A 25284-nucleotide genomic window follows, 5' to 3' on the forward strand; every position below is an offset into this window, starting at 1 on the left:
AGTTTTTGTGGCTGTTCAATCCCTTACCCCAGTGATCTCCCCGCCCCCCTCCAACCCACACACACCAAATGCAGATTCTTACTACTGAAGAAAGAATAGATGACTTTTTGTAAACTAGAATTATAAAACAGAGTTATTGAAAAAATATCCAGAAATTTTCAGGCAAATAATTAAGAGGAGATAAACAAACCAAAATGACTTTCAAGAAAAATTGATGGACAGCTGGTGACAATCATATAAATTCATAGACTTGAGTAATAGTTGAAAGTGCATCTTGCCCTTCACTCTCTAGATCCCGTCCTCTCTGTGTATCACACTTCAGTAATATTTGACTATAATTTATCCTCAATATAGCTATAGCTGAATGAATGGAGAAAAGAAGTAATAATATATATTAAGCCAGAAAAATGATAGATTATTTACAATTCCTAAGTTTCTACTGTGTAAAAGAAATATATCAGATAATAGGGAAAGAGAAATTAAAATAAATTCTTAAATACGGAAACAAAAAGACAGTAAAGACCAACTCTGGCCGGTGTGGTCACTTGGTGGAATGTCATCCCATGCAGTCAAGGCCCATACCCAGGTTGTGGGAAAAACTCTGAAACATCAGGAGAGAAAACATTGTAACTATATATCACTTTTTGTTTAATGATATATGTATGATAAAGAATCAGGAACTATTCATATGGAATTGCTAATTGTAGAGTTATACTAACAATTTACCCTGAGAGCACTATGGAAAGACTCTTTACTTAGACAAGTCATCTACTGTTTTCATATTCTGTTTTGTAAAAATTATTATGAGATCTTGTAGTGGGACTTAAAGAAAATGGAATTCTATATAGAAAACTACAGTCTTTCGAGTGTTTTTTAAAAGCTATTTGTGATGTACTATATTTATAAACATGAAATTCATCACTATAAAAAATGTAAATTGTAGCCTCTTTGTTTTGTACATATGTCATCTCATAATATGCTAAAGCAGAAAAATTTTAAGCCCGTTCCTAAATTAAAAGTGTAATGTGCTGGTTTGAGCTGTTAAATTCATTCATTTATGAGACAGGAGCTACTATAATAGAAAAATTGTTACGAGACTATAAAAATGAATGACTACTTCTTATTTTGCTGATATTCATTTCAAATTGAGTTTGCTTGCAAAGAATGTAATATACCTACATCAAAATTGGAACACAACAGAAATTTCCTTATTGTGTTTTATCTCCAAATATTTTATAGAGAGTTTTGTTTTGTTCTGTTTTGTTTTGTTTTAAAGAAAAAAGACATTGTAGGATGTGGAAATTTGAAATTCAGTCTTCATGATTTTCCACTAGTTTATGAAATTGCATATTGGATTACTCATTATAACTTTTATTCTCTCAAAGAAGAAATAATAATTTAATAAACTAACAGAAATCATAAAAAGAGAGGTACTGAAGAAGTTATCAAGATTCAGAGTTCAAATATGATTTTGAATATTTTCACTTTGATTTTTTATTTTTAGTAAACTGGTATATTATATTTAAGCATAATCAAGTAATATTTATCAAATAACTATATTCTCAATAAAAATGACAAATACGAAGCTTGAAAAGCTTTGAACAGTTTTCGTAAAATACTCAACATAATGGTTATTGTTCAGAGAAATCAAGATATGTTTTTAACCACCTTTCATTTTATTATGAAGTCCTTCAAAAATATTTGGAACCAATGAAGAATAATGTATCCACAGTCAATATTTTTAAAGCATTAAAATTTTATTATTCATGTTACAAATCATTTTTTAAAGTAATGAAACATAATTTTAAAGCCCTCTGTGCACCCAATTCCTCCATCCGCCCAAAAAAGTAATTTTTGTGACATTTGTATGTCTGTTCTATCATTGCAGTTTATGTTCTTAAACAACATATAGTATAATGTTTTTTGTTTTAAACATGGAGCCATGGCTGCCATGCCAGAGGAACTGCCTTCACGTTACTCCTCAAACCTTTGGAATTTAAAACAGGGCAGAATAACCTTTGGACTGGACCTAAAGCAACATTGTGTCCCAAAGAACTGTTTTCAAGGGTAACAAGAAAGCTGACATTGTGACTACAGGACTGATGACTACTGAACTGAAAATTAAAAACATAGTTTAGAATTAGCATCACTATGTTATGCTATCTGTAGCAATAGAAATGCCTTTCTTCTATTGATGTAATTATTCCCTCTCTAATAAATACCTCTTCCCTTTGTCTCCTAATTGGAGCACTACTTGCACTTCTGCCTGAATTAGTACATCTCGAATAGCTTTGCTTATTGATCTCAAATAAATGATCGCTGCCTTTCATTTGGGAAAAAAAATGTTTTTAAACACAAAATTATGCATAGTCATATACATTATATACCCAGCTGGAACTAGTTTTTTGTTGTTTTTTTTAACTTGTAATATGATTTTGAGATTTATCCATAGTGTTACATATAGCTCTATTTATTCCTCTTAACTGCTATATAGCACTCTGCTATATAAAAAGATTACAGTTTTGTCAGTCTTCTACTTACCATCATTGAAGTTGTTTCCAGGATTCTGCTATGTCAAGCTATACTGTAGTGAATGCTCTTATATGTCCGCTTGTGGAGGAGTGCACAAGTTGAACTACATGTTCAAGTGTATGTGCATCTTCAGTTGCATATTTCATCTTTTTATTGCCAAATATATCTTCAAAAATTGTACAAATATATATTGCCATCAGCAGTTTATGAGAGTTCTTGATTCTCCAAATCACTGCTAAGCCCATCTCCACCTATTAGCTGTGTGACTGTGGCACATTAGTTACATAGTTTCTCTGTATCTGTTTTTCCTGTAGAAATGGGGATAATACTATCACCTACTACTTAGAGTTTTGCAAGGATTGCATACATTGAGATTTATGAAAGTAAGAGAATAATTCTGCTATATAGAAAGTACTCTATAAGTGTTTGCTATTATACCAATGTTCAGACTCTAAATAATTGCCCTACATAATAGATATGGTTTTGCTGTTTTGTTTTGTTTTCCCTACACAAATAGTCATTGCATCTTTTTTTGTTGTTGTTGTTGTTGTTATTTTTGATTTTTCAATTACAGTTGACATCCAATATTATATTAGTTTCAGGTGTATACTCCCGTGATTAGACATTATAAAACTTAAGAAGTGATCATCCTGAAAAATCTCATACCCATCTGACACCAGACCTAGTTATTAGAATAATATTGACTGTATTTCCTATGCTGTGCTTTACACCCCATGATTATTCTGTAGCAACCAATTTGTACTTGTTAATCCCTTCACCTTTTTCACCCATCCCTCCAACGCTCCTCCCATTTGGCAACCATCAAAATGTTCTTTGTATTTATGAGTCTGTTTCTGTTCTACTTGTTTATTTATTTTTATTTTTAGGTTCAGTTGTTGATACATATATATTTATTGCCATTTTGTTCATATTTTTTATCTTTTTTTTTCTTCTTCTTAAAGAAAACCCTTCAACATTTCATATAACACTGCTCTGGTGGTGATGAAATCCTTTAGTTTTTTTTTGGTCTGGGAAGTTCTTTATCTGACCTTCGATTTAAATGATAGCTTTGCTGGGAAGAGGAATCTTGGTTATAGGTTCTTGTTTTTCATCACTTTGAATATTTCTTGCCACTCCCTTCGGGCCTGCAAGGTTTCTGTTGATAAATCAGCTGACAGTCATATGGGTGCTCCCTTGTAGGTAACTAATTGCTTTTCTCTTACTGCTTTTAAGATTCTCTCTTTGTCTTTAGTCTTTGGATTCCTCTTGTTTGGGACCCTCTGTGCTTCCTGGACTTGCGTGTATATTTCTTTCCAGGAAGGGGAAGTTTTCTGTCATTATTTTATTACATAGGTTTTCAATTCCTTGCCCTTTCCTCCTTCTGGCATCCCCATGATGTTAATGTTGGTTTGCTTGAAGTTGTCCCAGAGGGTCTTTACACTATCTTCATATTTCTGGATTCTTTTTTCTTTTTGCTCTTCTGGTTGGGTGTTTTTTGTTTCTTCATGTTCCAAATTGCTGATTTGATTCTCAGTGTCCTCTACTCTCCTGTTGATTCCCTGTAAGTTATTCTTCATTTCAGTTAGTGTGGCCCTCATTTCTGACTGGTTCTTTTTGATGATCCCAATGTACTTTCTCATGCTGTTGAAGTTTTCACTAAGTTTCTTGAAGCTCTCGCTAAATTACTTGAGCATCCTTATAACCATTGTTTTGAACTCTGTATCTGGTAGTTTACTTGCCTCTATTTCATTTGGCTCTTTTTCTGGAGATTTCTCCTGCTCTTTCATTTGGGAAATATTTCTTTGTTTCTAAGTTTTGGCTGATACCTTATGTTTGTTTCTGTATATTAGGCAGAGCTGCTACATTGCCCAGACATGGTAGAGTGACCTTGTATAGTAGGAGTCCTGTAGGGTCCAGTGGCTCAGCCTCCCCAGTCACCTGAGCTGGGCGCGCTAGGTGTGCCCCTGTGTAGGCTGTGTGCACTGTCCTGCTATAGTTGAGTCTTGATTGTTGCTGGTGTCACTGGGAGGGATTGACCCCCATGCCGACCAGTTGCAAGGACCAGCTGTGACTACATCATAGGAGCTGTTGTGCAAGGGTCAACACTATGGAGCAGGACGTGCTTCAGTGGGGCTGTGGTGCTCACCGAGTCTGCCCCTTGAGTGTGTCACTCGTGGAAATGGTAAGGTTGTAATTCAGCATGGTCTGAAGCTGCCCACCTGATGCACTGGCTCTGGGTCCTCCTGGGAGGTGCAAAGCCAGCCACCACCTGTCCCCTGCCTTGGGTACCTGGCACAAGCTACAGAGCAACCTGCAGATGGCTGCTACTTGTGTAGGTCTTAGAGGTTCTCAGGAGAGGCCAAGCTGTGAACCAAGGTGGGCTTCCTCTAGTGCCAGGCCTGGGTCACTTAGAAAGAGGTAGGGGTACACTGAAACAATATACTGCTCATGTGAGAAATTTTAGGAAAGTTCAAAGCATGAGGCAAGAGAAGCCAGTTGTATGGAAAAACCATTGGAAACAGCTTAGATGAGTCTGCAAGTAAGATGGTGAGAGGCCTCAGAGAATCAGCAGAGTGGGGCAAACAGCGTGAGCTGAATTTGATGGAGACTCAGATATGGTGCCTGCCTGTTGGCTCTGTGTGGAGGGGGCCTCAGCAAAGGAACAATGGCCTCTGCCAGCACTTTTGTGAGACAGAAAGCTACCCCCAGCTTTTGCCTGGATGCCATACAATTTAGTTCCTCCCCGTATGTCCCTGGTTCCTTTCAAGCTGCTGCCTCAGTGCTGGAGATCAGAGGAACTGCCTGGGACTCCAGCAGCCTCCCTGTCACTCAGTCACAATCCCTGCTGGCATGTACAGCCAGAGTTATGGGGCCTTCTTTTCCCAGCACTGGAACCCTGGGTTGGGGGGTCTGGCATGGGGCTGGGACCCCTCACTCCTCAGGGGGGACCTCGGCAAATATTCCTCTAGATCATAAACCACCACCTGTGGGTGTGGGGCCCACCCGTCCTGTGTCTCTGCCTTTCCTGCCAGTCTCCATGTGGCTTCTTTAACTCCCTAGTTGTAAGACTTCCATTCAGCTAGATTTCAGGTGGTTCTGAACAATGGTTGTTCTGGAGTTTAGTTGTATTTTTGATGTGGTTGTGGGAGGATTTGAGTACCCGGTTTATCTACCCTGCCATCTTGATGGGAAGCCTGCTTTTGCTGCTTTAATAAAATTTTCTTTTTGTTTCTACATTTATCTCATTATGGACTAGTGACAGTTTGTAGACTCACATCAGTCTATGGAAACATCTTTGAATAGCCTTCTCTAAGTCACATTTTGCTTTTTTATATATTCTCAATACACGCCCCTAATAAGATGTGTTTTAAAACTACTTCCTTCCCCCCACCTTTTACTTTCTCGATGTTGTTCTGTGAAGTACAAAAGGTGTTTTTCTTTTTCTTTTTTTAAGTTCAATTTTTTAATTGTTTTTGCTCATGCTTTGGTGTGATAACTAAGAAATCACTGTCTAATTTAAGTTCACTAAGATACACTCTTACGTATTCTTCTAATAGAGGTATAGTTTTAGTCCTTACATTTAGGTTTATGATACATTTTGAGTTCATTTTTGTACATGGTGTGAGGTGTCAACTTCATTTTTTCGCAAGTGGAAATCCAGCTCCTCCATTACTTGAAAAAACAATCCCCCATTGACCCATGACCTGGGGCCTGGGCTTTTGGGTGAGCTCCAAACCCCTCTGCCCCCTCTGGTGGCTTCTGGGCTGTTTGTTTCCAAGGCTACCATGAAGCAGGACAAAGGGCTGTGGGATCGAGGCACCTTAAAAGGACACAAAGTTTGCTGTTCTTACTGATATTCAGCAGTTCTTCTCGAATAAATACTCATTGGATCATTATCAGACTTTGATTAATTTTTAGAGTTCACAAAAAGGTGACTTTGACCATTTTGTCAGCGTTTTCATTGTTTTTTATGGGGGAGAGGATTTTGGAAGGTCCTTATTTCACCATTCAGGACCTGGGTCTCTACCTTCATTAATGTTTAATTGTTCATGCTTTTTAATCTACACATTTCTTGCAGTAATATTTCTCTTTATTTCTGAATTTTCTGTTTGAGGTACCATTCGTCAAGAAATTTCTTAATAATTATTTTTAGTTCTAAAACTTAGAAGGAATTTAACAGTTTTTATTATTGATTCTTAATTTAATTTTCTTGTGTTTAAAGGATGTGATCATTATTAGATTGATTCCTTGTTACCTCTTGCGTCATACTCTATGGACTGTAACATGGGTCTTTTGTTAAGTGTTTCATGTGTGCAGAAAGAGAACGTGTCTCTATTTTGATAGTACAGATTTTTATCAATATCTGGTGAGCTCAACTTTTTACTTTGATGTTCTAATCATTTTGTCATAATTTTTATTAGTTTTTGTAGAATTTGTGTTTAAAATCTCATAATGTGATTATGGGTTTATCAATTTCTACATTTAATTCTGTGAGATTTTGCTTTACCCACTTTCAGACTATGTGATTGAGCACATACCATTTTAAGATTTTTTTTTTAATCTGTCGTTTGTCCTACCATATGATCCTTTTTAATTCTATAAAATCTATTTTCTTTAAAGTCTATTTTGGCTAATATTAATATTACTTCATTAATAATTCAAGTAATAATGTAAGATTCTTCTCAAATATTTTATGGCATGTATGACCAAAATTGTTATTTTATTTTAAAAATCAATACTAGACGTATAGTTTTAGTGACTTTCCTTTATTTGTATCAGAGGCAAAGCAGAAACCAGGCCTTCTGCTGTAGAATTTCTATCTCAGTTATAAAAGACAATATACTTTCTCAAATACAGCATACAAGTAAGCAATCTCTTAGATATAACTATAGCAGAAATATGAGTTCTCCTGAAAGGAAAATACATGTTTTACAGTATTTGCTGTACTGAATTACCTTGCTCAGCATATATGTCATACCTAAACAATTCTTGTTTTACTTATGTTTCTCAAAGCTGGAAATGATAACTTCTTTTATTACAGGTTTAATTTTTATTATAAATAATGAGTAATCTTAATAGGAAAATATATATAAGCCCTAAAAAATTTTACCCATGCAGAATAAAGTGAAATTTAGCTTTGTTCCCACTCCTAAACCTTAGTCAACAGTTTCTATGGCAAAGAAAACAACATTCCATCATCAATCCTTCAAGAAGTATTTTATTATTTACTTTTATATAGGTCTAGAAAAATCTTTTATTTTTTTAACTTAAATGGTAGCATAGTATGTGCACTGTTTGCATCTTTCTGTTTTCAATTTACAAAGTATTGAGAATTATTCCATAGTAACACACATATATCAACCACATTGATTAATATGGCCAAATTATATTACACTATATGACTGTACCATAAGTTATCTACCTATTGATAAACATTTATGTGTTTTTAATCTTTTGCTACTACAAAGAATATTGCAGAGAATTTCCTTGCTCATCTGTCATTTTTATATATAAAAATATATCTTTAGAAGAATAATTTCTGACAAATGGACTTACTTGGTCAAGGGATATATACACACACACACATATACATATACATATACATATACATATACATATACATATACATATACATATACATATACATATGTATATGTGTATATATGTATATATATATATGTGTAAAGTTTTGATGGTATTGCCCAGTGGCCCTTCATATAGATTAGAACAGTTTATAGTTCCATTATCAGTATGTCAGGTTGCCATTTGTCTACACTTTAACCAATACAGTGTCTTAGCAAACATTTTTCATGGTTTTAAAACCAATTTATTATTTTATGAAAGAAATGGAACTGTTTTTAAAATGTTAAAGTTTATATTTTCCTTTCTATGAATTGTTTGTTCAATACTCTTTGCGTATTATTTATTTGAGTATTTTCTAATTGTCAGTTTATAGGAGATCATGTGTGTTAAAGAATGTATTCCTTTATTACTTTATAGATATTTAACTCAGTTTGACTTTTTTTTCATTGCTTTTGTCCTATAATTTTTTTAATATACATTAAATATTATTCTTTCTCTTAGGTCTTCTGTGATTTGTGTCAAGCTCAGACAGGCCTTCCTCATTTTGGAGTTCTAAAAATAAGTTTTATGTTTACTCCTAATCCTTTCATAGTTTCACTACATCAAAATTTTTAAGGCACCTGGAAATTATTTTTTGTATTAAATCAGAAAATCTTCCAACTTAGTTTCTTCTCCAGGTGCCCTAAAGCGACCATATTTCTCAGCCTTATGATAGTCGGTTATAGATCAGTGCCAAAGTATATATATGTATAGAAACAATCATATATTTAATACAGATTGGAGTTAGTCACTATCATGTATTTACCCTAGAATTCTTCTGGCGTGTTACACTGTTTTAACGTAATGTTTAGAATTATCTAGTATTATTTTAAAGAATGGTTGTTGCCATTGTGTTTTGCCACATAAAATTTATAAATTAATTAAGCAAGAAGCAGGATCTTGGGGATATTACGTGTGTTTCCCTATCTAATAATACTATATACCTTTCTATTTGCTGAGGCCTTTGTTTTATTTGTGTTTTAAAATTTCTTCACGTACACTGTTTTATATAAATAATTTGATTCCTAGATCCATTATCTTGGTGGCTGCCGCTGCTAATATGTATGTGTTGTGTTTTGGTTTTTCTTTTCAGAGGCCGTCGTGTGTGGGAAGGCTGGTGACTTTTGTCTAAAAGTCTGTAATCCAGCCCTTTCCCCACCCCCTGTTGCTGGCACCCTCGCTCTGTTTTCTGTGCCTGTTGGCTTGGCTTTCTCAGAGTGGCGCAGAGATGGCATCCTGTAGCTGCAGGCTCTGGGCCCGGCGTCTCTCACCGAGTGGGCCGCGTGCGGCCTGTCTCCCCCTTCAGCCCCCTCCTAGCGGCCAGGGGCCCCGAGGCCAGGCCGCGCTTCTCACCGGCTGTTTGCAAAGTGCTTGTGGGATCTGCCCCACCGCTGTGCTTCCCCCGGGGGTCCAGCCTTGTGCTCTGTCTGCTTTTGCATCTGCTGCTTTCTGAGAGCTGCGGGCACCCTCTCAGGGACCCTCTGCAGCCTGAATGCGCTCAGCGGCCCCTCCTCTTCAACTGGGGCCTTTGACAATCCCTGTCTCCCAGTGTTAGTGAAGATGGCACTTGAATTTCTTTTTTCTTTTATCTTCTCTTTTATTCTATCTGGTGTGATACCCCTAAGGGAGAGGTAGCAACACATTACCTTGCAGTTTTAAAATTATATGTTCTTTAATAGGTATTAAATATGAATTTCTCTAGCAAATAGCTGCTGCACTGACAATTTAGTACTTGACTAAGGGCGAACTGTAAGCCACAGGGTGGGGAAGCTGTTCAGAGCTGAAATGCCACTAGTGTCAGCACATGCTGAGAAATACTTCACTTACTTTAACTCTGTCGTCATTTCAGCTTTTTCTCTTATGCAATGTCTCTTTTGCTTATTTCACTAAGTAATCTTTGGAATTTAATATTCATAATTATTATTAAACATATATTAAGTATTCATACTTTAATAATTACCATAATAACTCAGTATGTTATACATTTTATAAATTAAAAAATGTTGAGGATCAGAGAGTTTAAGCAAACTTCAAAAATGTATACAGCTAGTTGGTAGCAGAGCTCTGTCTTAAACCTGCCTCGCCTCACTCCAAGTTCATTACTATTTGTCTACATCACAGTTCCTCCACATTTGTATTTACTGATGGTTTTCAGCTTACAAATCAAATTTGTGTACATTATTTAATTAAATTCTGATAACAACAGTTTAAGGTAGATTGAAACTAGATTATTATTAACCTCATTTTACAGGTAAGGACACTTAATTTCTAAAAAGATAAAGAATTCTTTACAGGCAAACAGTTGTTTCATAGCCTGAGCAGAATATTAAGCAAAAATTATCCAAAATTAGGTAGCTTTCTTTTAAGTAACGGTATATCCAACACAACCATTTTTTACATTAGTAATGATACATTCTGGATTGAAAGTTTTATGAGTATTTGTTCAGTTGGGAGCCATTTTAAACTAGTTATTTTGTTCATGTTTTGTATCTTGTATCCATTAGCTATTGTCATAGTAATGTTAGGTAGTCAGCACCCCATACTGTGTAACAAAAAACCACAATAGCTAAGGGACCACAATACACATAATTTTTGCTCACAAGTTCTTGGACCTTCTGAGCAATTCCTGTGGTCCTGGCTGGTCTTACTTATACCATGCAGTCAGCTGCGGGCCTATTAGGTGGCTCTGCGGATCATGTCGGGGCTCTCTCCCACGCGAGCTATCAGCTAGTTTCTTGGGATGTATTCAGTTTCTCTCCACATTCATTCATTCAAAAACCGTTTAGCCCGACTGGGTGTGGCTCAGCGGTTGAGCGTCGACCTGGGATCCAGGCGATCAGGGTTCGATTCCCGGTCAGGGCACATGCCCGGGTTGCGGGCTTGATCAATGACGCTCTCATCACTGATGTTTCTCTCTCTCTCCCCCTCTCCTTTCCTCTCTCTGAGATCAATAAAGATATATTTAAAAAAAAAAAAAACACAAAAAAAAACAAACAAAAAAAGCGTTTAGTTCATGCTTTGGGAAGAGCTTCCTAAAGCGGATTCATTTCCAGTGGGGGGAAATGGCAGCCTGGGCTCGCACCCTTCTGAACCTAGGATGTGGTACCTTTTATGTCTTCCCCAGGCCCTTGGTTTTAGAGACGGCGTAACAAGCAAGAAATATGAGATCCCTGTTTCCATAGAGCTCATTACCTAGTGGGGGAAATAAACGACCAACAAGTAAATACTAATTTTAAAGTATACTTTAAACAGAATTAATAGGCCCAGCCGGGCGTGGCTCAGCGGTTGAGCATCCACCTAGGATCCAGGAGATCAGGGTTTGATCCCCTGTCGGGGCACATGCCTGGGTTGTGGGCTCGATCCCCGGTATGGGGCGTGCAGGAGGCAGCTGATCAATGAGTCTCGCATCACTGATGTTTTATCTCTCTTTCTCCCCCTCACCTTTTCTCTCTGAAATCAATAAAGATATATTTAAAAAATAAATAAAATTTAAAAAAATAAACAAATAAACAATAAATAGGCTCTGGTAATATAATGAAGATGAGTCTTTATTAGGTAAGTGATTAGGAAAGACCTCTCTGTGAAGATGAGGTTAATAAGAACAGTAAACCTGGTTCAAGTTCATTTGAGTAGATAAGTGCATTGTCTTACACACACAAAGCATGGGACATGCATTGGAGTTTTGAAGCAAGCAACTAGTCTTAGGGATAATTGGAACTATAGATTTGATAATCTTAGGACACGGTCTCTGCCCAGGCCATTGCAGCTTCATTCTTTGTGACATTTTTCTTTTCTACAATACTACAGATAGACTTCTTCAAGCTACAGGGACATTAACGCCAGCAATTAGAGATTTATGACCTAAAAGGAAAAGAGAGAATTTCCCCTCAGCTTGACAGCTTCTCTTCAAGTCTACAGACCCATTAACCTGGCTTAGATCTTACGTCCGCCTCCTGGGCCGACCACTGAGGACAGGGCTCGTTCTAGCCCCTCACATTCAGAGGATGTATCTAGATTTGAGAGAGGAAAGCTAATTTCTCTAAAGGAAAGTGCAGAGAGGTGACACTAACGTGGAAATGGGGGAAGTCTTTGCAAGCCTGGCTCTCTCCCTCAACAATGTATTCATCAAGCAGAATTCATGTGTAGCTTACATTATTATGTTGGACAGTAATTGATACAGAACTGAATACATTTTTGAAATAATAATTTTTTGTAACTTTTTTTAAGCACAAAAATATAAAACTTTAATCTTATTTCTGTTTTCAAAGCTTCTCTTTCTTTCGTCTGAGGCCTGATCCAAGTTTAGAAACTAGTGAGGAATGGTGTACTCATGAGTGTGTTGGGCGGTGGAGAGCAATGAATCTTCATTCTTATGGGGGCCATTCCTTAACTTGATGCTCAGCAACTGTTTTTATAGAAATTTTCTTCCCATTGGATCTCTCTCTATCATGGATCTGTAGGCATGTGATGAGCTATGAGTGGCAGAGCTAGTTTTAGCTAATTCTTAGCAATTTCTGTGGTGTTTGTGAGGTTTGGATTGTCAGCTGCAACTCCATGAAAACAGAAAAATCTTCCATTTTGTCTTTGAATTACAATAATTCTTTAATTAGAATTAGGTGTATAATAATCCAAGGAAGAAAAACATATTTATACCTTATTTTAATAAATACCCATAAACCGAAGTTTTTCAAGTGTTTTTTTTTTTTAATTGTGGATTAAAAATAATTGCTTTTTTAATGACAGAGAATTATATAATAAATTTTACTTTTAAATGAATGGATTTTGACCTCAAAGCCTTTTATTCCACTTAGGAAAGTACGTAAATATTTTCATAAGCTTATTAAAAATAAATTTAATTTCAGATCCCTTTGAAGCATTCATCATCTTTTCTATTCGCCACGAAATCCGAAGGATTGATCTTCATAAAAGAGACTACAGTCTACTTGTTCCTGGGTTGAGAAACACAATCGCTCTTGATTTTCACTTCAATCAAAGTTTACTTTATTGGACAGATGTCGTAGAAGACAGAATATACCGAGGCAAGCTTTCCGAAAGTGGAGGTATGTGTTATAATTTTGACTTAATGTTTAGATTAATTTTTAACTGAAAGCTTTAAAAAAATATGTTGCAATTAAAAAGAGTTTTGATTAATCCTTGGTCTTTGGTTCTTTATCTCACATATGAGAAACCAGGAATGTCACATATAAGTGTGAAGATATGTTGGTGGAGTGAGAGGCAAAGGCCTGTGGTATTCATTCCATTTTTAAATTGTGGAATTTACTGTTGACATGTGGTGAAGAAATTTATTTATAAGAAAAAAAGTGACTGTGTTCTATATAATAACAGCTATATTTGTGAGTTAAAATAAGTTGTGTTGTGGGGGTTTTTTTGTTATAATCTTTCATAATAGTTCAAAGAAATGATGAAGACATTTTTTGCTTGCCCCCAATGGGGGGCAAGCAAGAGGCAGCCAGCTGATCAATGACTCATCATCGCTGTTTCTATCTCTCTTTCTCTCTCTAAATCAATAAAAACATGTTTTTTTAAACATCTAAATTTCTCCTTTGAATCACCTCTGCAATTTTGGAAAAATGGTAATATTTAAATATACAATATAGTTATGATGGGTGAATTTATGTCCTGTGTCATATTGCAAGATGCTAATTTAAAATGATGTATTTAGATCTATGGCATTAGATGGTTAATCGTCTAAAAAATACACCTAAAATATCTAACTATAATCACTGGTAATATAATAAACTATGAAAAGTTATCCTCTGAAAAAAAGATGTTTTGAAGATATATTTTTTAAATCGTAAAAAAGCTAAGGAGTGGATAAATAAGAGTATTAGTGGACATTACCAAATTGCTTATTTTTATTTAGACCACACTAATGCCTTCTTCCATTATTTGCAAATGTGTTATATCTTGCAAATCTAATGGCCTGGGACTGGGTCAGGAGAGTGATTTGGGGCTTATCTTTGTTCAGGTTAAATGCAGTAGAAGCTGTCATACATGTCATGCTTCCCAAAAGAGTGGGTGTTGATTAGCTATAATGTTGTTTCTCTGGGTGAATTTTTCTCTTTATTTTACCCACATAGGTCAACATTTAAATTAAATTGCACTTATTTTAACCAGTGCATCATTATTATTCCCCAAATCCCGTGTTCTGCCTAAAAAGTCAGAAATAACATTTTTTGCAACCTAAATATTGTTATTAGCTTCAGAGTTGTTTAAAAATTCTATTCCACTGTAACTTAAAGGACTTAAGATATTAAACGTCTCTGTTGGGAAAAATCAGTGATTCTAAATTTGGAACTTTTTAGTTTCCTTTGTGCCAGGTATTACTTTTGTGCTCTAGCTCTCACAGTTAATATAATGTTTAAGTACTTTGTAGTGCTAATAAGTGGCATTTTCCTTTGTTCTTAACATGTTCCTTAAATGGGTACAAATGTTGCTTTCCCTTCTGTTGTAGGTGTAAGTGCGATTGAAGTGGTTGTGGAGCATGGTCTGGCTACCCCAGAAGGACTGACGGTCGACTGGATAGCGGGAAACATATACTGGATAGATAGCAATCTGGACCAAATTGAAGTAGCCAAACTTGACGGCTCCTTAAGAACTACGCTGATAGCAGGAGCCATGGAACATCCCAGGGCTATTGCGTTGGACCCAAGATACGGGTAAATATGATTGCCTTTCACACATCCACTTTGGCATACAAATATAATCTTTCAAATTAACTTCAAATTCAATTATCCATAAATTATGAGTCAAAGTGCTTATTTTGTGCATGTGCATATATACTTATGTGTCTGTATATGTAGTATGTATGGACATATATAATTGTGTATATATATATATATTAGTTTATTACCATAAGTTTAGTTATAGGACTTTTTCATAGATATAAATGACTATTTTTTTAAAATATGGGCATTAGTCAGGCTTATTGAAAGCTATTGCCATTCTATTTTGAAGCAGTAATTTAGTGAATTGCTCTTTGACCTGCCAAAAGTGCTGCAAAGGGTTGCAAGTCACAGGGCCAGTCTTTGATCCAAAAAGTCACAGGTGTTAACCACCTTGCCCTTTATATATTTTCTATGTTCTTGGAGTTGGTGTAAAAGCAAATTAGAACAAGCTCGAAGGAGCCCAATGGTGAGATGCTGACTTTTGGGACATTTGAAAGACCAGGCACATGATTCTGGAAAACGAAGTCAGATGTTGAGTAGCTCAGGTTATCTCTCCTGCTGTTCCCTGTGTTCCTTTGTGAAAGACCAGAGAGGGTCACTGGATTTGGACCCAGAAAATGAGGGTTCCAGTTCCTCGTCAGCCACTTTTTCTCAGGAGAAGCTAGTCAAGTAAGTGTATGACCTTCCCTTAGATTTTAGTTTTCTCTTCTGTAAATCAGAGATAATAATCTTTATATTTATCATTAGGTTGTTTTGGAGAAGGTCGTAAATAAGTGGGAGATAATATATAGCTGATATATGTGCAAACACTTTGTTATTACTGTTAATTATTTATTTTCTTGGTAATTATTTTATAATTCCCAAACCAATGTCAAGTCTAAAGGGTAGTAGAAAAGACATTTTTGGGGGGGCCTCTGTACCTCTAAGTAATACAGGCTCCAGGGAGCACCAAGGGCACTGGGGAGCTGGCCAGCTAATGAGATGCAGAAGAGGGGAAAGGGAGCTTTGTGTGTAGCCAGCTCCCTGGCCACGCTGCCTGGCGTGTGCTCTGGTTTATGCTCATGACCAGAAGACAGGAGACTGGGAAGTTTGTCTGTTTGTTTTCCTTTCCCTCACTTCAGACACAGGAATTCAAGGGGCAAACAGTGTGTCTAGAGCAGCTTCCAGCCTGGCAGCCCTCATGGATGAGTTTGCTTTGTCTTCTACAATGTTTTAAATTTATTTGAATGAGTTGCCAAACCTTAAAATATTGAGATATTTTGCATACAGCTGTGAATTTCGTAATTCTTTTGAAAAACTAGGGAGATGTGGCAGCAATGAGCAAGCAGACCTGCATCTTTCAGCTTGGAGGTATTCCTCTAGCCCACACAAATCACACTTGGCCCACTTCACTCAGCACATCGCCGGCAGTCAGGAGCTGTGTTTATGAGAAACTCCCCCTTTTAAAAGAGGCTGTTTCTGAGGCTGCAAGTAGATAGCCAACCCGGGCCCCTTATTTCCTACAAAGGTGCACTGTGGACAGAGGCTGTACTCGCAATGCAACAGCTGCTGGTGGGAAATGTTCACCTGTTAAACCTAAGTCATACCAGCACCTTATCTGAATGGTAAACTTGCAGTATAAAGGAAAAGTGATATTATAGAGAAAGTGGTAGTTTTAGCATTTAAACCAACATGATAGGAAATTGGCACACTGAGAGAAAAAACAAGCAATAAAATAGGTGTATGAAAGTTTTAAAAATTATCTGACCAAACAAAACAGTAAAGCGGGGAGTTAAAATTTCATTGTCTACAGCTTTGAACTGACATCACTTAGGATAAACATATTCGTGTCAGATTGTTTGGAGAATTTCCAACCTGAGAGGAGAAAACAAAAACAAACGCAAAAAACACACAACCCCCAAGTACCATTTAAATGAAAATATCTGATGCTATTTCACTGATATAAAGGGATCTTCAGAAGTAAAACATTCTCCAAGATTGAAAGGTAGAACAGAGCCAGCCTGGTAAGGCTTCAGAGAAAGTTGATGCCTTCTGTTATTAGTGGCTACCATGAAGTGTGAGGCTAATTAGGATAACTACAGTAGTAATAAAATGTAAAATTAAAAAAATATGGGTGAAGAAGTAACACTTATAATTTCTTTTTCTGGAATAAATGACCAAAATTTCACAGTTCCAGTGACAGTACTAATTTTTTTCAAGTCTAGGAATGAATCGAAAGGTTGATAGGTTTGGGTGTCTTGAAACACCTTTAAAGCCCATTTGTAGCAATTAAATTTTAAAAGATAATGGAAATGTTAAAACACTTCAGGCTTATCAGATATTTTGGTAAAAAGCACATAAATCTTTTTAAACATTGGACCTTTCATAAGATAGATCGAGAGCATAGTAAAAGTAAGGGCTTGCGGGCACACACATACACACACACTTAACTGCAAAGTCAAGCTAAGCAAAAGAAAAGCCACACTGAAAAATAAATTGTCCTATTAACATATTCAAAAAGAAACATAAGATGTACCCCTATTTCTCAAATTACTTGTGAAATACATAAGGAAACTGTGCTCAATAAATGCTCTTGGTATATGTAATTGTGCTAAATGAATCAATGCACACACATGAATAGACTCTGTTTACATGTAACTTACAGGAACTCAAGGGTATACCTTAAAATGTGAACTATACAGTGAAAAGCAACTAATACTATAAATTTTATTTACAATTTAAAAAAAAAAGGTTTTCAACCAGCCACCTTGCTTCCTCAGCACAGCTGAGAAAAAAGCAGGCTATAACATTAGCCCCATAAAACACATTTACATCACGTAAGGTTCCTACAGCAAGCAAGGTCTTCATGACCTATTTTACAGATACCAAAAAAAAAAAAAAAGTGATCTTAATCAGCTACTTTGCGTCCTAAACAAAGAAGCCACTGGCCTTTGTTTTACATTATAAAACATATTTTTCATCAGGCTATGTTCTTTCAGTATTCTGGGTTTGACTCAGTATCCCAAGTGACAAGTTATTCCAAGACAGTAAAGTGGGAGTCCTAGGGAGGAGACACTTTTTATTGGTTCCGTTTTAAGGGAAGAGACTTATTTCTAAGGTGACCTGAATGAGTCCATGAATCTCCTCTAAACATCAAGCTCATTATTAGGGACTACCAAGCACCAGGGACTTCAGAATCCATCAGGCAGCACTCATTTCGGTTCTCGAACTTCCGTTGCAGTTGCCTTTATTCTTGCGTAACTGCTTAGCGTCTTCCTGCTCCATGGCTGCTGTCCAGTTTTCCTCTGTCACAGCAACTGGACTGTGCTACAACAGTGGCAACTGGTGAAAGCAGACATAGTAATTGTGAAGATTAATAAGACATCTAAATAAAATTTTAATTTTATCTGGGACTGTTCTAAAACAAAACTAATCAAGGCCTTGTTGGTTTTAGCAGACCTAAAGATCATAGATAAGTAACCCCCTTTTTTGCCAAGGTCATTTATTTTCACCTTCGGCGTCTTGACCTGATAGATGATAATGGCCTTGTCATGCCTGTAATGGTACAATTTGTTCATGGTCTATTGGCCTAATTTAATCCTGATACGGGCGAACCCATGAATGCAGGAACTGTAGAATCAGTAGACTATTCTCTTTTTTAAAAGCAATGTGGTTGAATATTTCCATATGTCCTGTAGAAAAGGGTGTTCAGTCTTTATATATGTGAAGAAATAATGCAATTGATAAATGCTAATACACTTTAACAATAAAAAGAAAGTAATATGGGAAAAATATTCTTTTGAAATACCACTTACTAAAGTATACAAAAGAGTGCCTAGAATTTTACGAAACAATGATCCTTGAAATAAACTTTTTAAATTGATTGTAAACTGACATATTCCAAGATTAAGAACACTTTTAGGGGATCTAATTCTAGAACATGTTATTTTATAGTGTTGGAAATTTTCTACCTAAATTGTTGAAAGATTAGTATCACAAAATACAAAGAATTGCACAATAAATTCCCTCCCATCCATCACAAAACCAGAAAAATTTTCAATACATTGTCCTCTGATTTATTAATATTCACTTTTATTCTTTCCCAGGAATTTACTTAATTTATTCAAATATTTGGTGGTCAAGCAATGAATAATTTTGATGTCACATTGTGGATATGCTCCCACCACCAGGGCTGTGGAAGCTCATGAAACTAATTTAAAAAAAAAAAAAAAAAAAAAAATATATATATATATATATATATATATATGATGTTTTTATATTCATTCTATGATATAAACCTAAACTTATGACCTAATACTGTGAATTATTTTTTCATGGCTTTGACTTGTGGTTATTTTATAAAACTAATCTATGTTCACATACATACTATTATAACACTTAAACATTGACATTAGTGTTGATTATAATTCTCTCTTCATTTCTTTAACAGTTTGGAAAGACTGAAATTTTGCCTTTTAAAATATACTTTATGAATAAGTGTATGTCTATGCTTGTATTTTCTGTGTGCTAGCCATCCTGTGCACCAAATTATTTATATCCATCACCTCATGAAATGGTCCCAACAAGTGTGACTGCTATACTTTTCATTTACAGAAGAGATGATGGAGTCAGAGATTAATTATGCTAGAGTGACAGAGCCCACCCTTGATTCCAAGTTGGTCTGACAGAAAAACATACATTGCCACAATTCGACACTGACACATCATTTAATAACCCTTTTGAACTTCATTCTTGTCAAGGTCAATATCTTCCTTCCCTGTTCACCACATTCTTGTAGCACTTATACTCACTAAATTGATTATATAATGTTTTGAATTGTCTTCTAATCATTTCATATTTGAACTTCCTACACTCTAAAAGAGAATAAATGCTTCTCAAAAATTGAGGGCAAAATGAATGCTTAGTTTTACATCACTCAACATTTCCTTAAATAGACATCATAATTTTTTTTAAAAGAAGATAGGTTTAATTGGATTTTAAATTTTGTTTCAGAGTATTGTTTTATTTTTTGAGGTAATCCATCAAATTTCTATACTCAAGGATCATTCAAAATAATGGAAGAATATAAAAATAGCAAAATATAGGTAATTATAACTAGGAACAAATTTATTTTTACAAATAATATTACCACCTATCACCAAAATGTTTTCAGAACTAATACTAAGATCATTTACTGGACTGTCAGTTTATTTCTAGTCCTTTGTGTTTGCCTTTACCAAATCTCTGTGCTCTCTACCAAAGTAGAGAAAGCAACTAACCATGCTCCTGCTGCTGTACTAGATGTTTTCCCTTTGTTATTTTATTTAATGACATTAAAGAGTTAGATATTAAAAGCATAAGAACATAAATTAAGCTGTCTACTTTCCCATCTCCATCTGCCACTTGCTAGCTATGTAACCCTGATCAAGTAATTTAACTTCTCTAAGCTTGTTTTCTCATCAGTAAAACAGTGTTAACTAGGCATGACCTACAGGTCAAGTAAATGATATAATCTATTAAAGCTAAAAATAGTAAATAGCATGTAGTAAGCACTCAAAAAACATTAGCTGTTGTAATGAGTATGGAACTGTTGTGCAACTATGTTATGTAAAAACTATGGAAACATACATCAACAGTTTAGGCCACTGTCAATTTAACACAAACCATTCATTACCGAATAGCTTTAAAAATTAAATGCAGAGCACGCAGCACTGAATGCCTATTGTGTGGAACTGTTTATGTACCATGCATTTCTAGAGTAACAAATAGTATTTGGTTATGGAAAGTCACGATCTTTAACTTAAAAAGGTGTATTTTAACAGTTGCATATTTGTATATATCAAAGTATATGATTTCCTTCTATTTTTCTTCTAGATCCTCTGCATATAATTTTTTCCACTCCTGTGAATCTAAATATCATCTCTATGCTGATGGCTTCCACATTTATGTCACCAGTCCTGCCTTCTTCTCCGAACTCCTCCTTGGCCTACCACATAGATTCCTAGCCACTTCTTTCTTGATGTCTTGAAACCTTACGATCAAAAAATCAAAACTAAGCTTCTGATTGTTATCCACACCCATCCACACTCAATCCCCATCTCTTAAGATCTGTCCCCACTCCATTTCCCCATCTCACTCCATGGGTTTCTTGCATGCTCTCTCCCCATCCTGCCTCTGAGTTTGCCGAAAGAAGAAACTGGCAGTCACCTATGATTTCATTCTCTACCTCAGTCCCTACATCCAGTCATAAGCTAGTCCTGGCAATTCTACCTTCAAAATGTGTCTTGAATCCATTCGTTTCTCAGCACTGTTACCACCGTGCTCCATCCAAACCACTAATACCTTTGTCTGGTCTTTTGCAATAACCACCTGACATAGCCATACTCTTGCTTCACTCTAACCCATTTATATATGACGTCATGTTTCTCTCCTGCTTAATTGTGAGTCTTATTGCCTTTCAATAAAATCCCAAATAATCTCTTTATCCCATAGGACCCATAAAATCACCCTCAACTTTATCTTCTTTCCCTTTGCTTCTCACTCTCCACATTCCTGATACATTGGCCTTATTTCTGTGCCTCAGGTTGACCGCATTTGCCCCCCATTAGGGCCTTTGTATCTGCTGTTTATTTTTCTTGGCATGCTCTTGTACTGCTCTCCTGACTTTCTGTGTGACTATCGCCTCCTCTAAGAGCTTTTTTCCTTGACCACCCTCTCTAAGTGGGCCATTCCCATGCTATTCTAATAACAAATGTTTCTTCGAAATATTTTAAAAGCTGTAATTGCATATTCATGTATTCGTGTGTTTATTTAGTCTGTCTCCTCCACTGGACTCTAAATCCCAGGAAGGTAGACAATACATCCATTTCTCTTGTGCCTGTTTACCTAGCCCTTGCCTAGTATATAGTAGGCAATAAGTAAGTATTTGTGAAATGAACAACTGAAACAATAGCATTTTCTTTTTCTTCAGAATTCTCTTCTGGACAGATTGGGATGCCAACTTTCCTCGCATTGAGTCTGCCTCTATGAGTGGTGCTGGGAGAAGAACCATCTATAAAGACATGAAAAGCGGGGCTTGGCCTAACGGACTAACTGTGGACCATTTTGAGAAAAGAATAGTGTGGACAGATGCCAGGTTTAAAAAATAATCTTTTTTCTGTATTGTCTGTTACCTTCCTCAGAGAATATTTACAAATTCAAAGTGTTTTCTAATATACATGTATGATGTATATGCACATTGAAATAGGTGGTGATTTTTGTTTAGTTTTATTATAATAGTGCCTTCTTGTCAATTGTTGGTTTTTGTTTGTTTTTGTTATGATGCCTTTTTTTTCCTTTGTACAAATTAGGTACAGGCTTACAAGATTATTTTTATAAATTATTTCCTGTTGTTTATAGAAGTAATATAATCACATCACTATAAGTTTTGAGAGACTGCTGATGTATTTACCTTTCTGTAGGTCAGATGCCATTTATTCAGCCCTCTATGATGGGACAGGAATGATAGAAATCATCCGAGGGCATGAATACCTTTCTCATCCCTTTGCTGTGTCTCTGTACGGGAGTGAGGTCTATTGGACAGACTGGAGAACCAACACTTTGTCCAAAGCCAATAAGTGGACCGGGCAGAATGTCAGTGTGATTCAGAAAACCAGCGCACAGCCATTTGACCTGCAGATATATCACCCTAGTCGTCAGCCACAGGGTAAGTGGTTGTTATGAATTAACCACCCACAAGGTATTTTAACTTTAATCATATAGTATTTGAACTGTAAAACAACTTTTATGGCGTAACAGTTATTAACATTTTATGTATATTGTATGATGAGAGTGGTTCAAGACTTTATTTTATTAGTTTAGTATTTTTTCCCCTTTTTATTTCTTTCACATAGAAATCTTAGAAATGAAGCATTTTCCACCAAGTCCCCAACTTTTTAGTCACTACTATCAAATCAATAAAATATGCTGTGGGAAGTGGTAGGTCTTCGGAATTTGAATCTCTTACCTAAGGGTGATTAGTGAGTTAGAGGGGAACCCTGAGGGCATATTTATGGTAACCCCCAAGGGTCCCTGTGTAGTATTCTGGAAGGAGAGGAATGGTGCACAAGAAAGAATAAGCCGTCTGCTTGAGCTCATCCATCTGAAGAGAACTGAGTTCACATGAACATGCCTGCTCCCTCTCCCCATGTACTCCACATTTTGGTGCAATATTAATCTTCATCTTGGTTTTGTGATTTTGTTTCCTCCACTTAATCCTTGCAAAATGATCTTAAATCTGTCTCACATTTCTTTTTCTTTTCTTCCTTTCCTTTTTTTCCCAGGATACCCCAGCCATTTGGTGTGACCTTGGCTCATGCTTTCATACCTCTTTCTTGGCGCTTCCCTATTACGATATGTGCCGTAACCAATGGAAAACTCATCCCAATGCAAACAGTGTTCTCTCTCCATTAGCATACTTCTATTTGAGACATAGGAGTCTCTGATGATAAGCTCTTTCTTGCAGAGGGCACATTTTCTCTTTTTCTCCCTCCTTCCATGTAGATTAAGCAGATCTTCCACTCGGTTGGTGTTTCTGGTCCTATGGACCACACTTCAAGCTTTATTTGAAGTCGTGGTCTAGTATCCCCTGCTAGACGTGACTGAAAATACCCATCTCTAGGGCCCATAAGTTCTGTGGCTATCCCTCATCTCTCTTGGATACTCGATCTTCATTCTTCCTTGAAACTATTTCTCCCATCAAAATGTCCTCGTGTGTAGAATTTTTCTGTGCCCTCTCTGATGTAGTCTGATTGAATCAGGTTCTCCTCCCAGATACTCTCAATTTCTGTTTCAATTTTCATGTGTAACTTATCCTTCCTTGTCACATGGGAGTTTCTACACACCTTGGAATATGTGAGAAATCAGTTAATCTTTTCTTAACACCCTTAACTCCTTTACTCATTTCATCCAACAAAAATGCAAAGTTTAAGGGTATTAAAAGGGGAAATAAAGCTTAACCATTGTTGTACTTAAAAGGCATTCAATAAATATACTGGATTTAACTAAATTGAAATTAGGCAAGAAACTGTGAGTCTGACCAGCAACGTGCCACTGGTGTAATGAGAAAGATACTCTTTCCTGCAAAGTTCCTTCAGCATGGAGAAGCACCTAGTAATCAACAACCAGTCTGTGGAGTAAGAACACTTATACGATAGAATCTGTGTTTATTTTCATAATGGCAAAAATATGGACATATATATTTTGTCCCCTAGGCTGCTCAGCATTTTGTAGGAACTATAATTTCTATGTTTGGAGTAGTTTAAATAAATTGGACGATGAAGAATGGCCTGGATCTATGTATTATACCATTCCCCTCCTTAAAAATAGGATCAGTGTATTTTATTTACTAAAACTGACTGTCTGATTTGCCCCCATTAACATGAACCCTAGCAGATTCATAGAATGGGAAGGAACATGATACTTCCCAGTTTTTCTGATATTTTCATATATATATAAAGGAAGTGAGACACTGAATGTAATTCAATAGGTTGAGGGGAGATGTTTTTGACATCTTAACTTGAAAAATGATTTATATGCAACCTCTCCACTTTGTATGAAATAAGAAAGTTTTTACTACTATGGATTTAATTTAACATATTTTCCCAGGATTCAGGGCAGATCTTTTAGTCTTTATATACGTTTAGAGAATGTCACCTATAATAAAAACTTGCTATTTCCCAAATGAAATTCAGTCAGTTTCCAATTTTAAGGATGATCAGAGAACATCCTATTTTTCCCCTTTATAAGGATCACTGAGCGTATAACAGTCATTATCCATCCTGTTATCTGCCTTTGTGAAGTAACTCTCCCAATGCCAGGGGGAAAATTAAAAGATGACCATTTTATTGCCAAGCATAGAGTTACAACAGTGAAAAATGGTGACAACTTTACAAAATTTAGCATTAACACAGTACAGTAATAATAGCTCCTGTTTTCTGGTGAATGAATGTGAGGTTCATGACAAAATAATAAATTTTAGAACTACATTACATTCAGTGCTATAAAATGGAAATATCTTTCACAAATTAAAGAAACAAAGGTTACAAATATTCTTTGAGGTTATCTAATCCATCAGTAGGAAATTAATACAAGTGTTAACACCAGTTTTCTTTCAAGTAACTATTCATCATGTGTACAAATTTCCAGTCTGGCTATTGGACATTTAAACAGAACTTTAAAAAAAAATCTATTTTAGGTCCTTTCTCTCTTCATGTTGTTATATGAAATTAAGAAAAAATAAATCAAGGCTTAAACATACACAATATAAAGGAGCAATAGTGGATATTTTAAATCTAAATTTTAAAATACTTTATGAGGAAGCTGAGCTTATAATTAACGGTATGGCCTTGAGAGCCCAACTGCTTGGGTTCAAATCTCAGCCTTACAATTTACTAATTGTATGTGTTGGGCAACATACTTGACC

At 35.9% G+C, this 25284-nt stretch overlaps 1 protein-coding gene across 1 annotated transcript in view; it reads left to right on the forward strand.

Moving 5' to 3' along the window:
- LRP1B (LDL receptor related protein 1B) overlaps positions 1-25284 on the forward strand; it is a 1257096-nt gene that overhangs the window by 710515 nt on the left and 521297 nt on the right. Inside the window, exons 23-26 of the mRNA XM_087819400.1 lie at positions 13017-13214; positions 14630-14834; positions 21793-21957; positions 22283-22527. Coding sequence (XP_087675526.1) covers positions 13017-13214; positions 14630-14834; positions 21793-21957; positions 22283-22527 — 813 coding nt within the window. The remainder of the gene's footprint in view (positions 1-13016; positions 13215-14629; positions 14835-21792; positions 21958-22282; positions 22528-25284) is intronic.

Source organism: Miniopterus natalensis, chromosome 8 (genome assembly GCF_054644295.1).
Source record: "Miniopterus natalensis isolate mMinNat1 chromosome 8, mMinNat1.hap1, whole genome shotgun sequence".
In the NCBI taxonomy this organism is placed as follows: Eukaryota; Metazoa; Chordata; class Mammalia; order Chiroptera; family Miniopteridae; genus Miniopterus; species Miniopterus natalensis.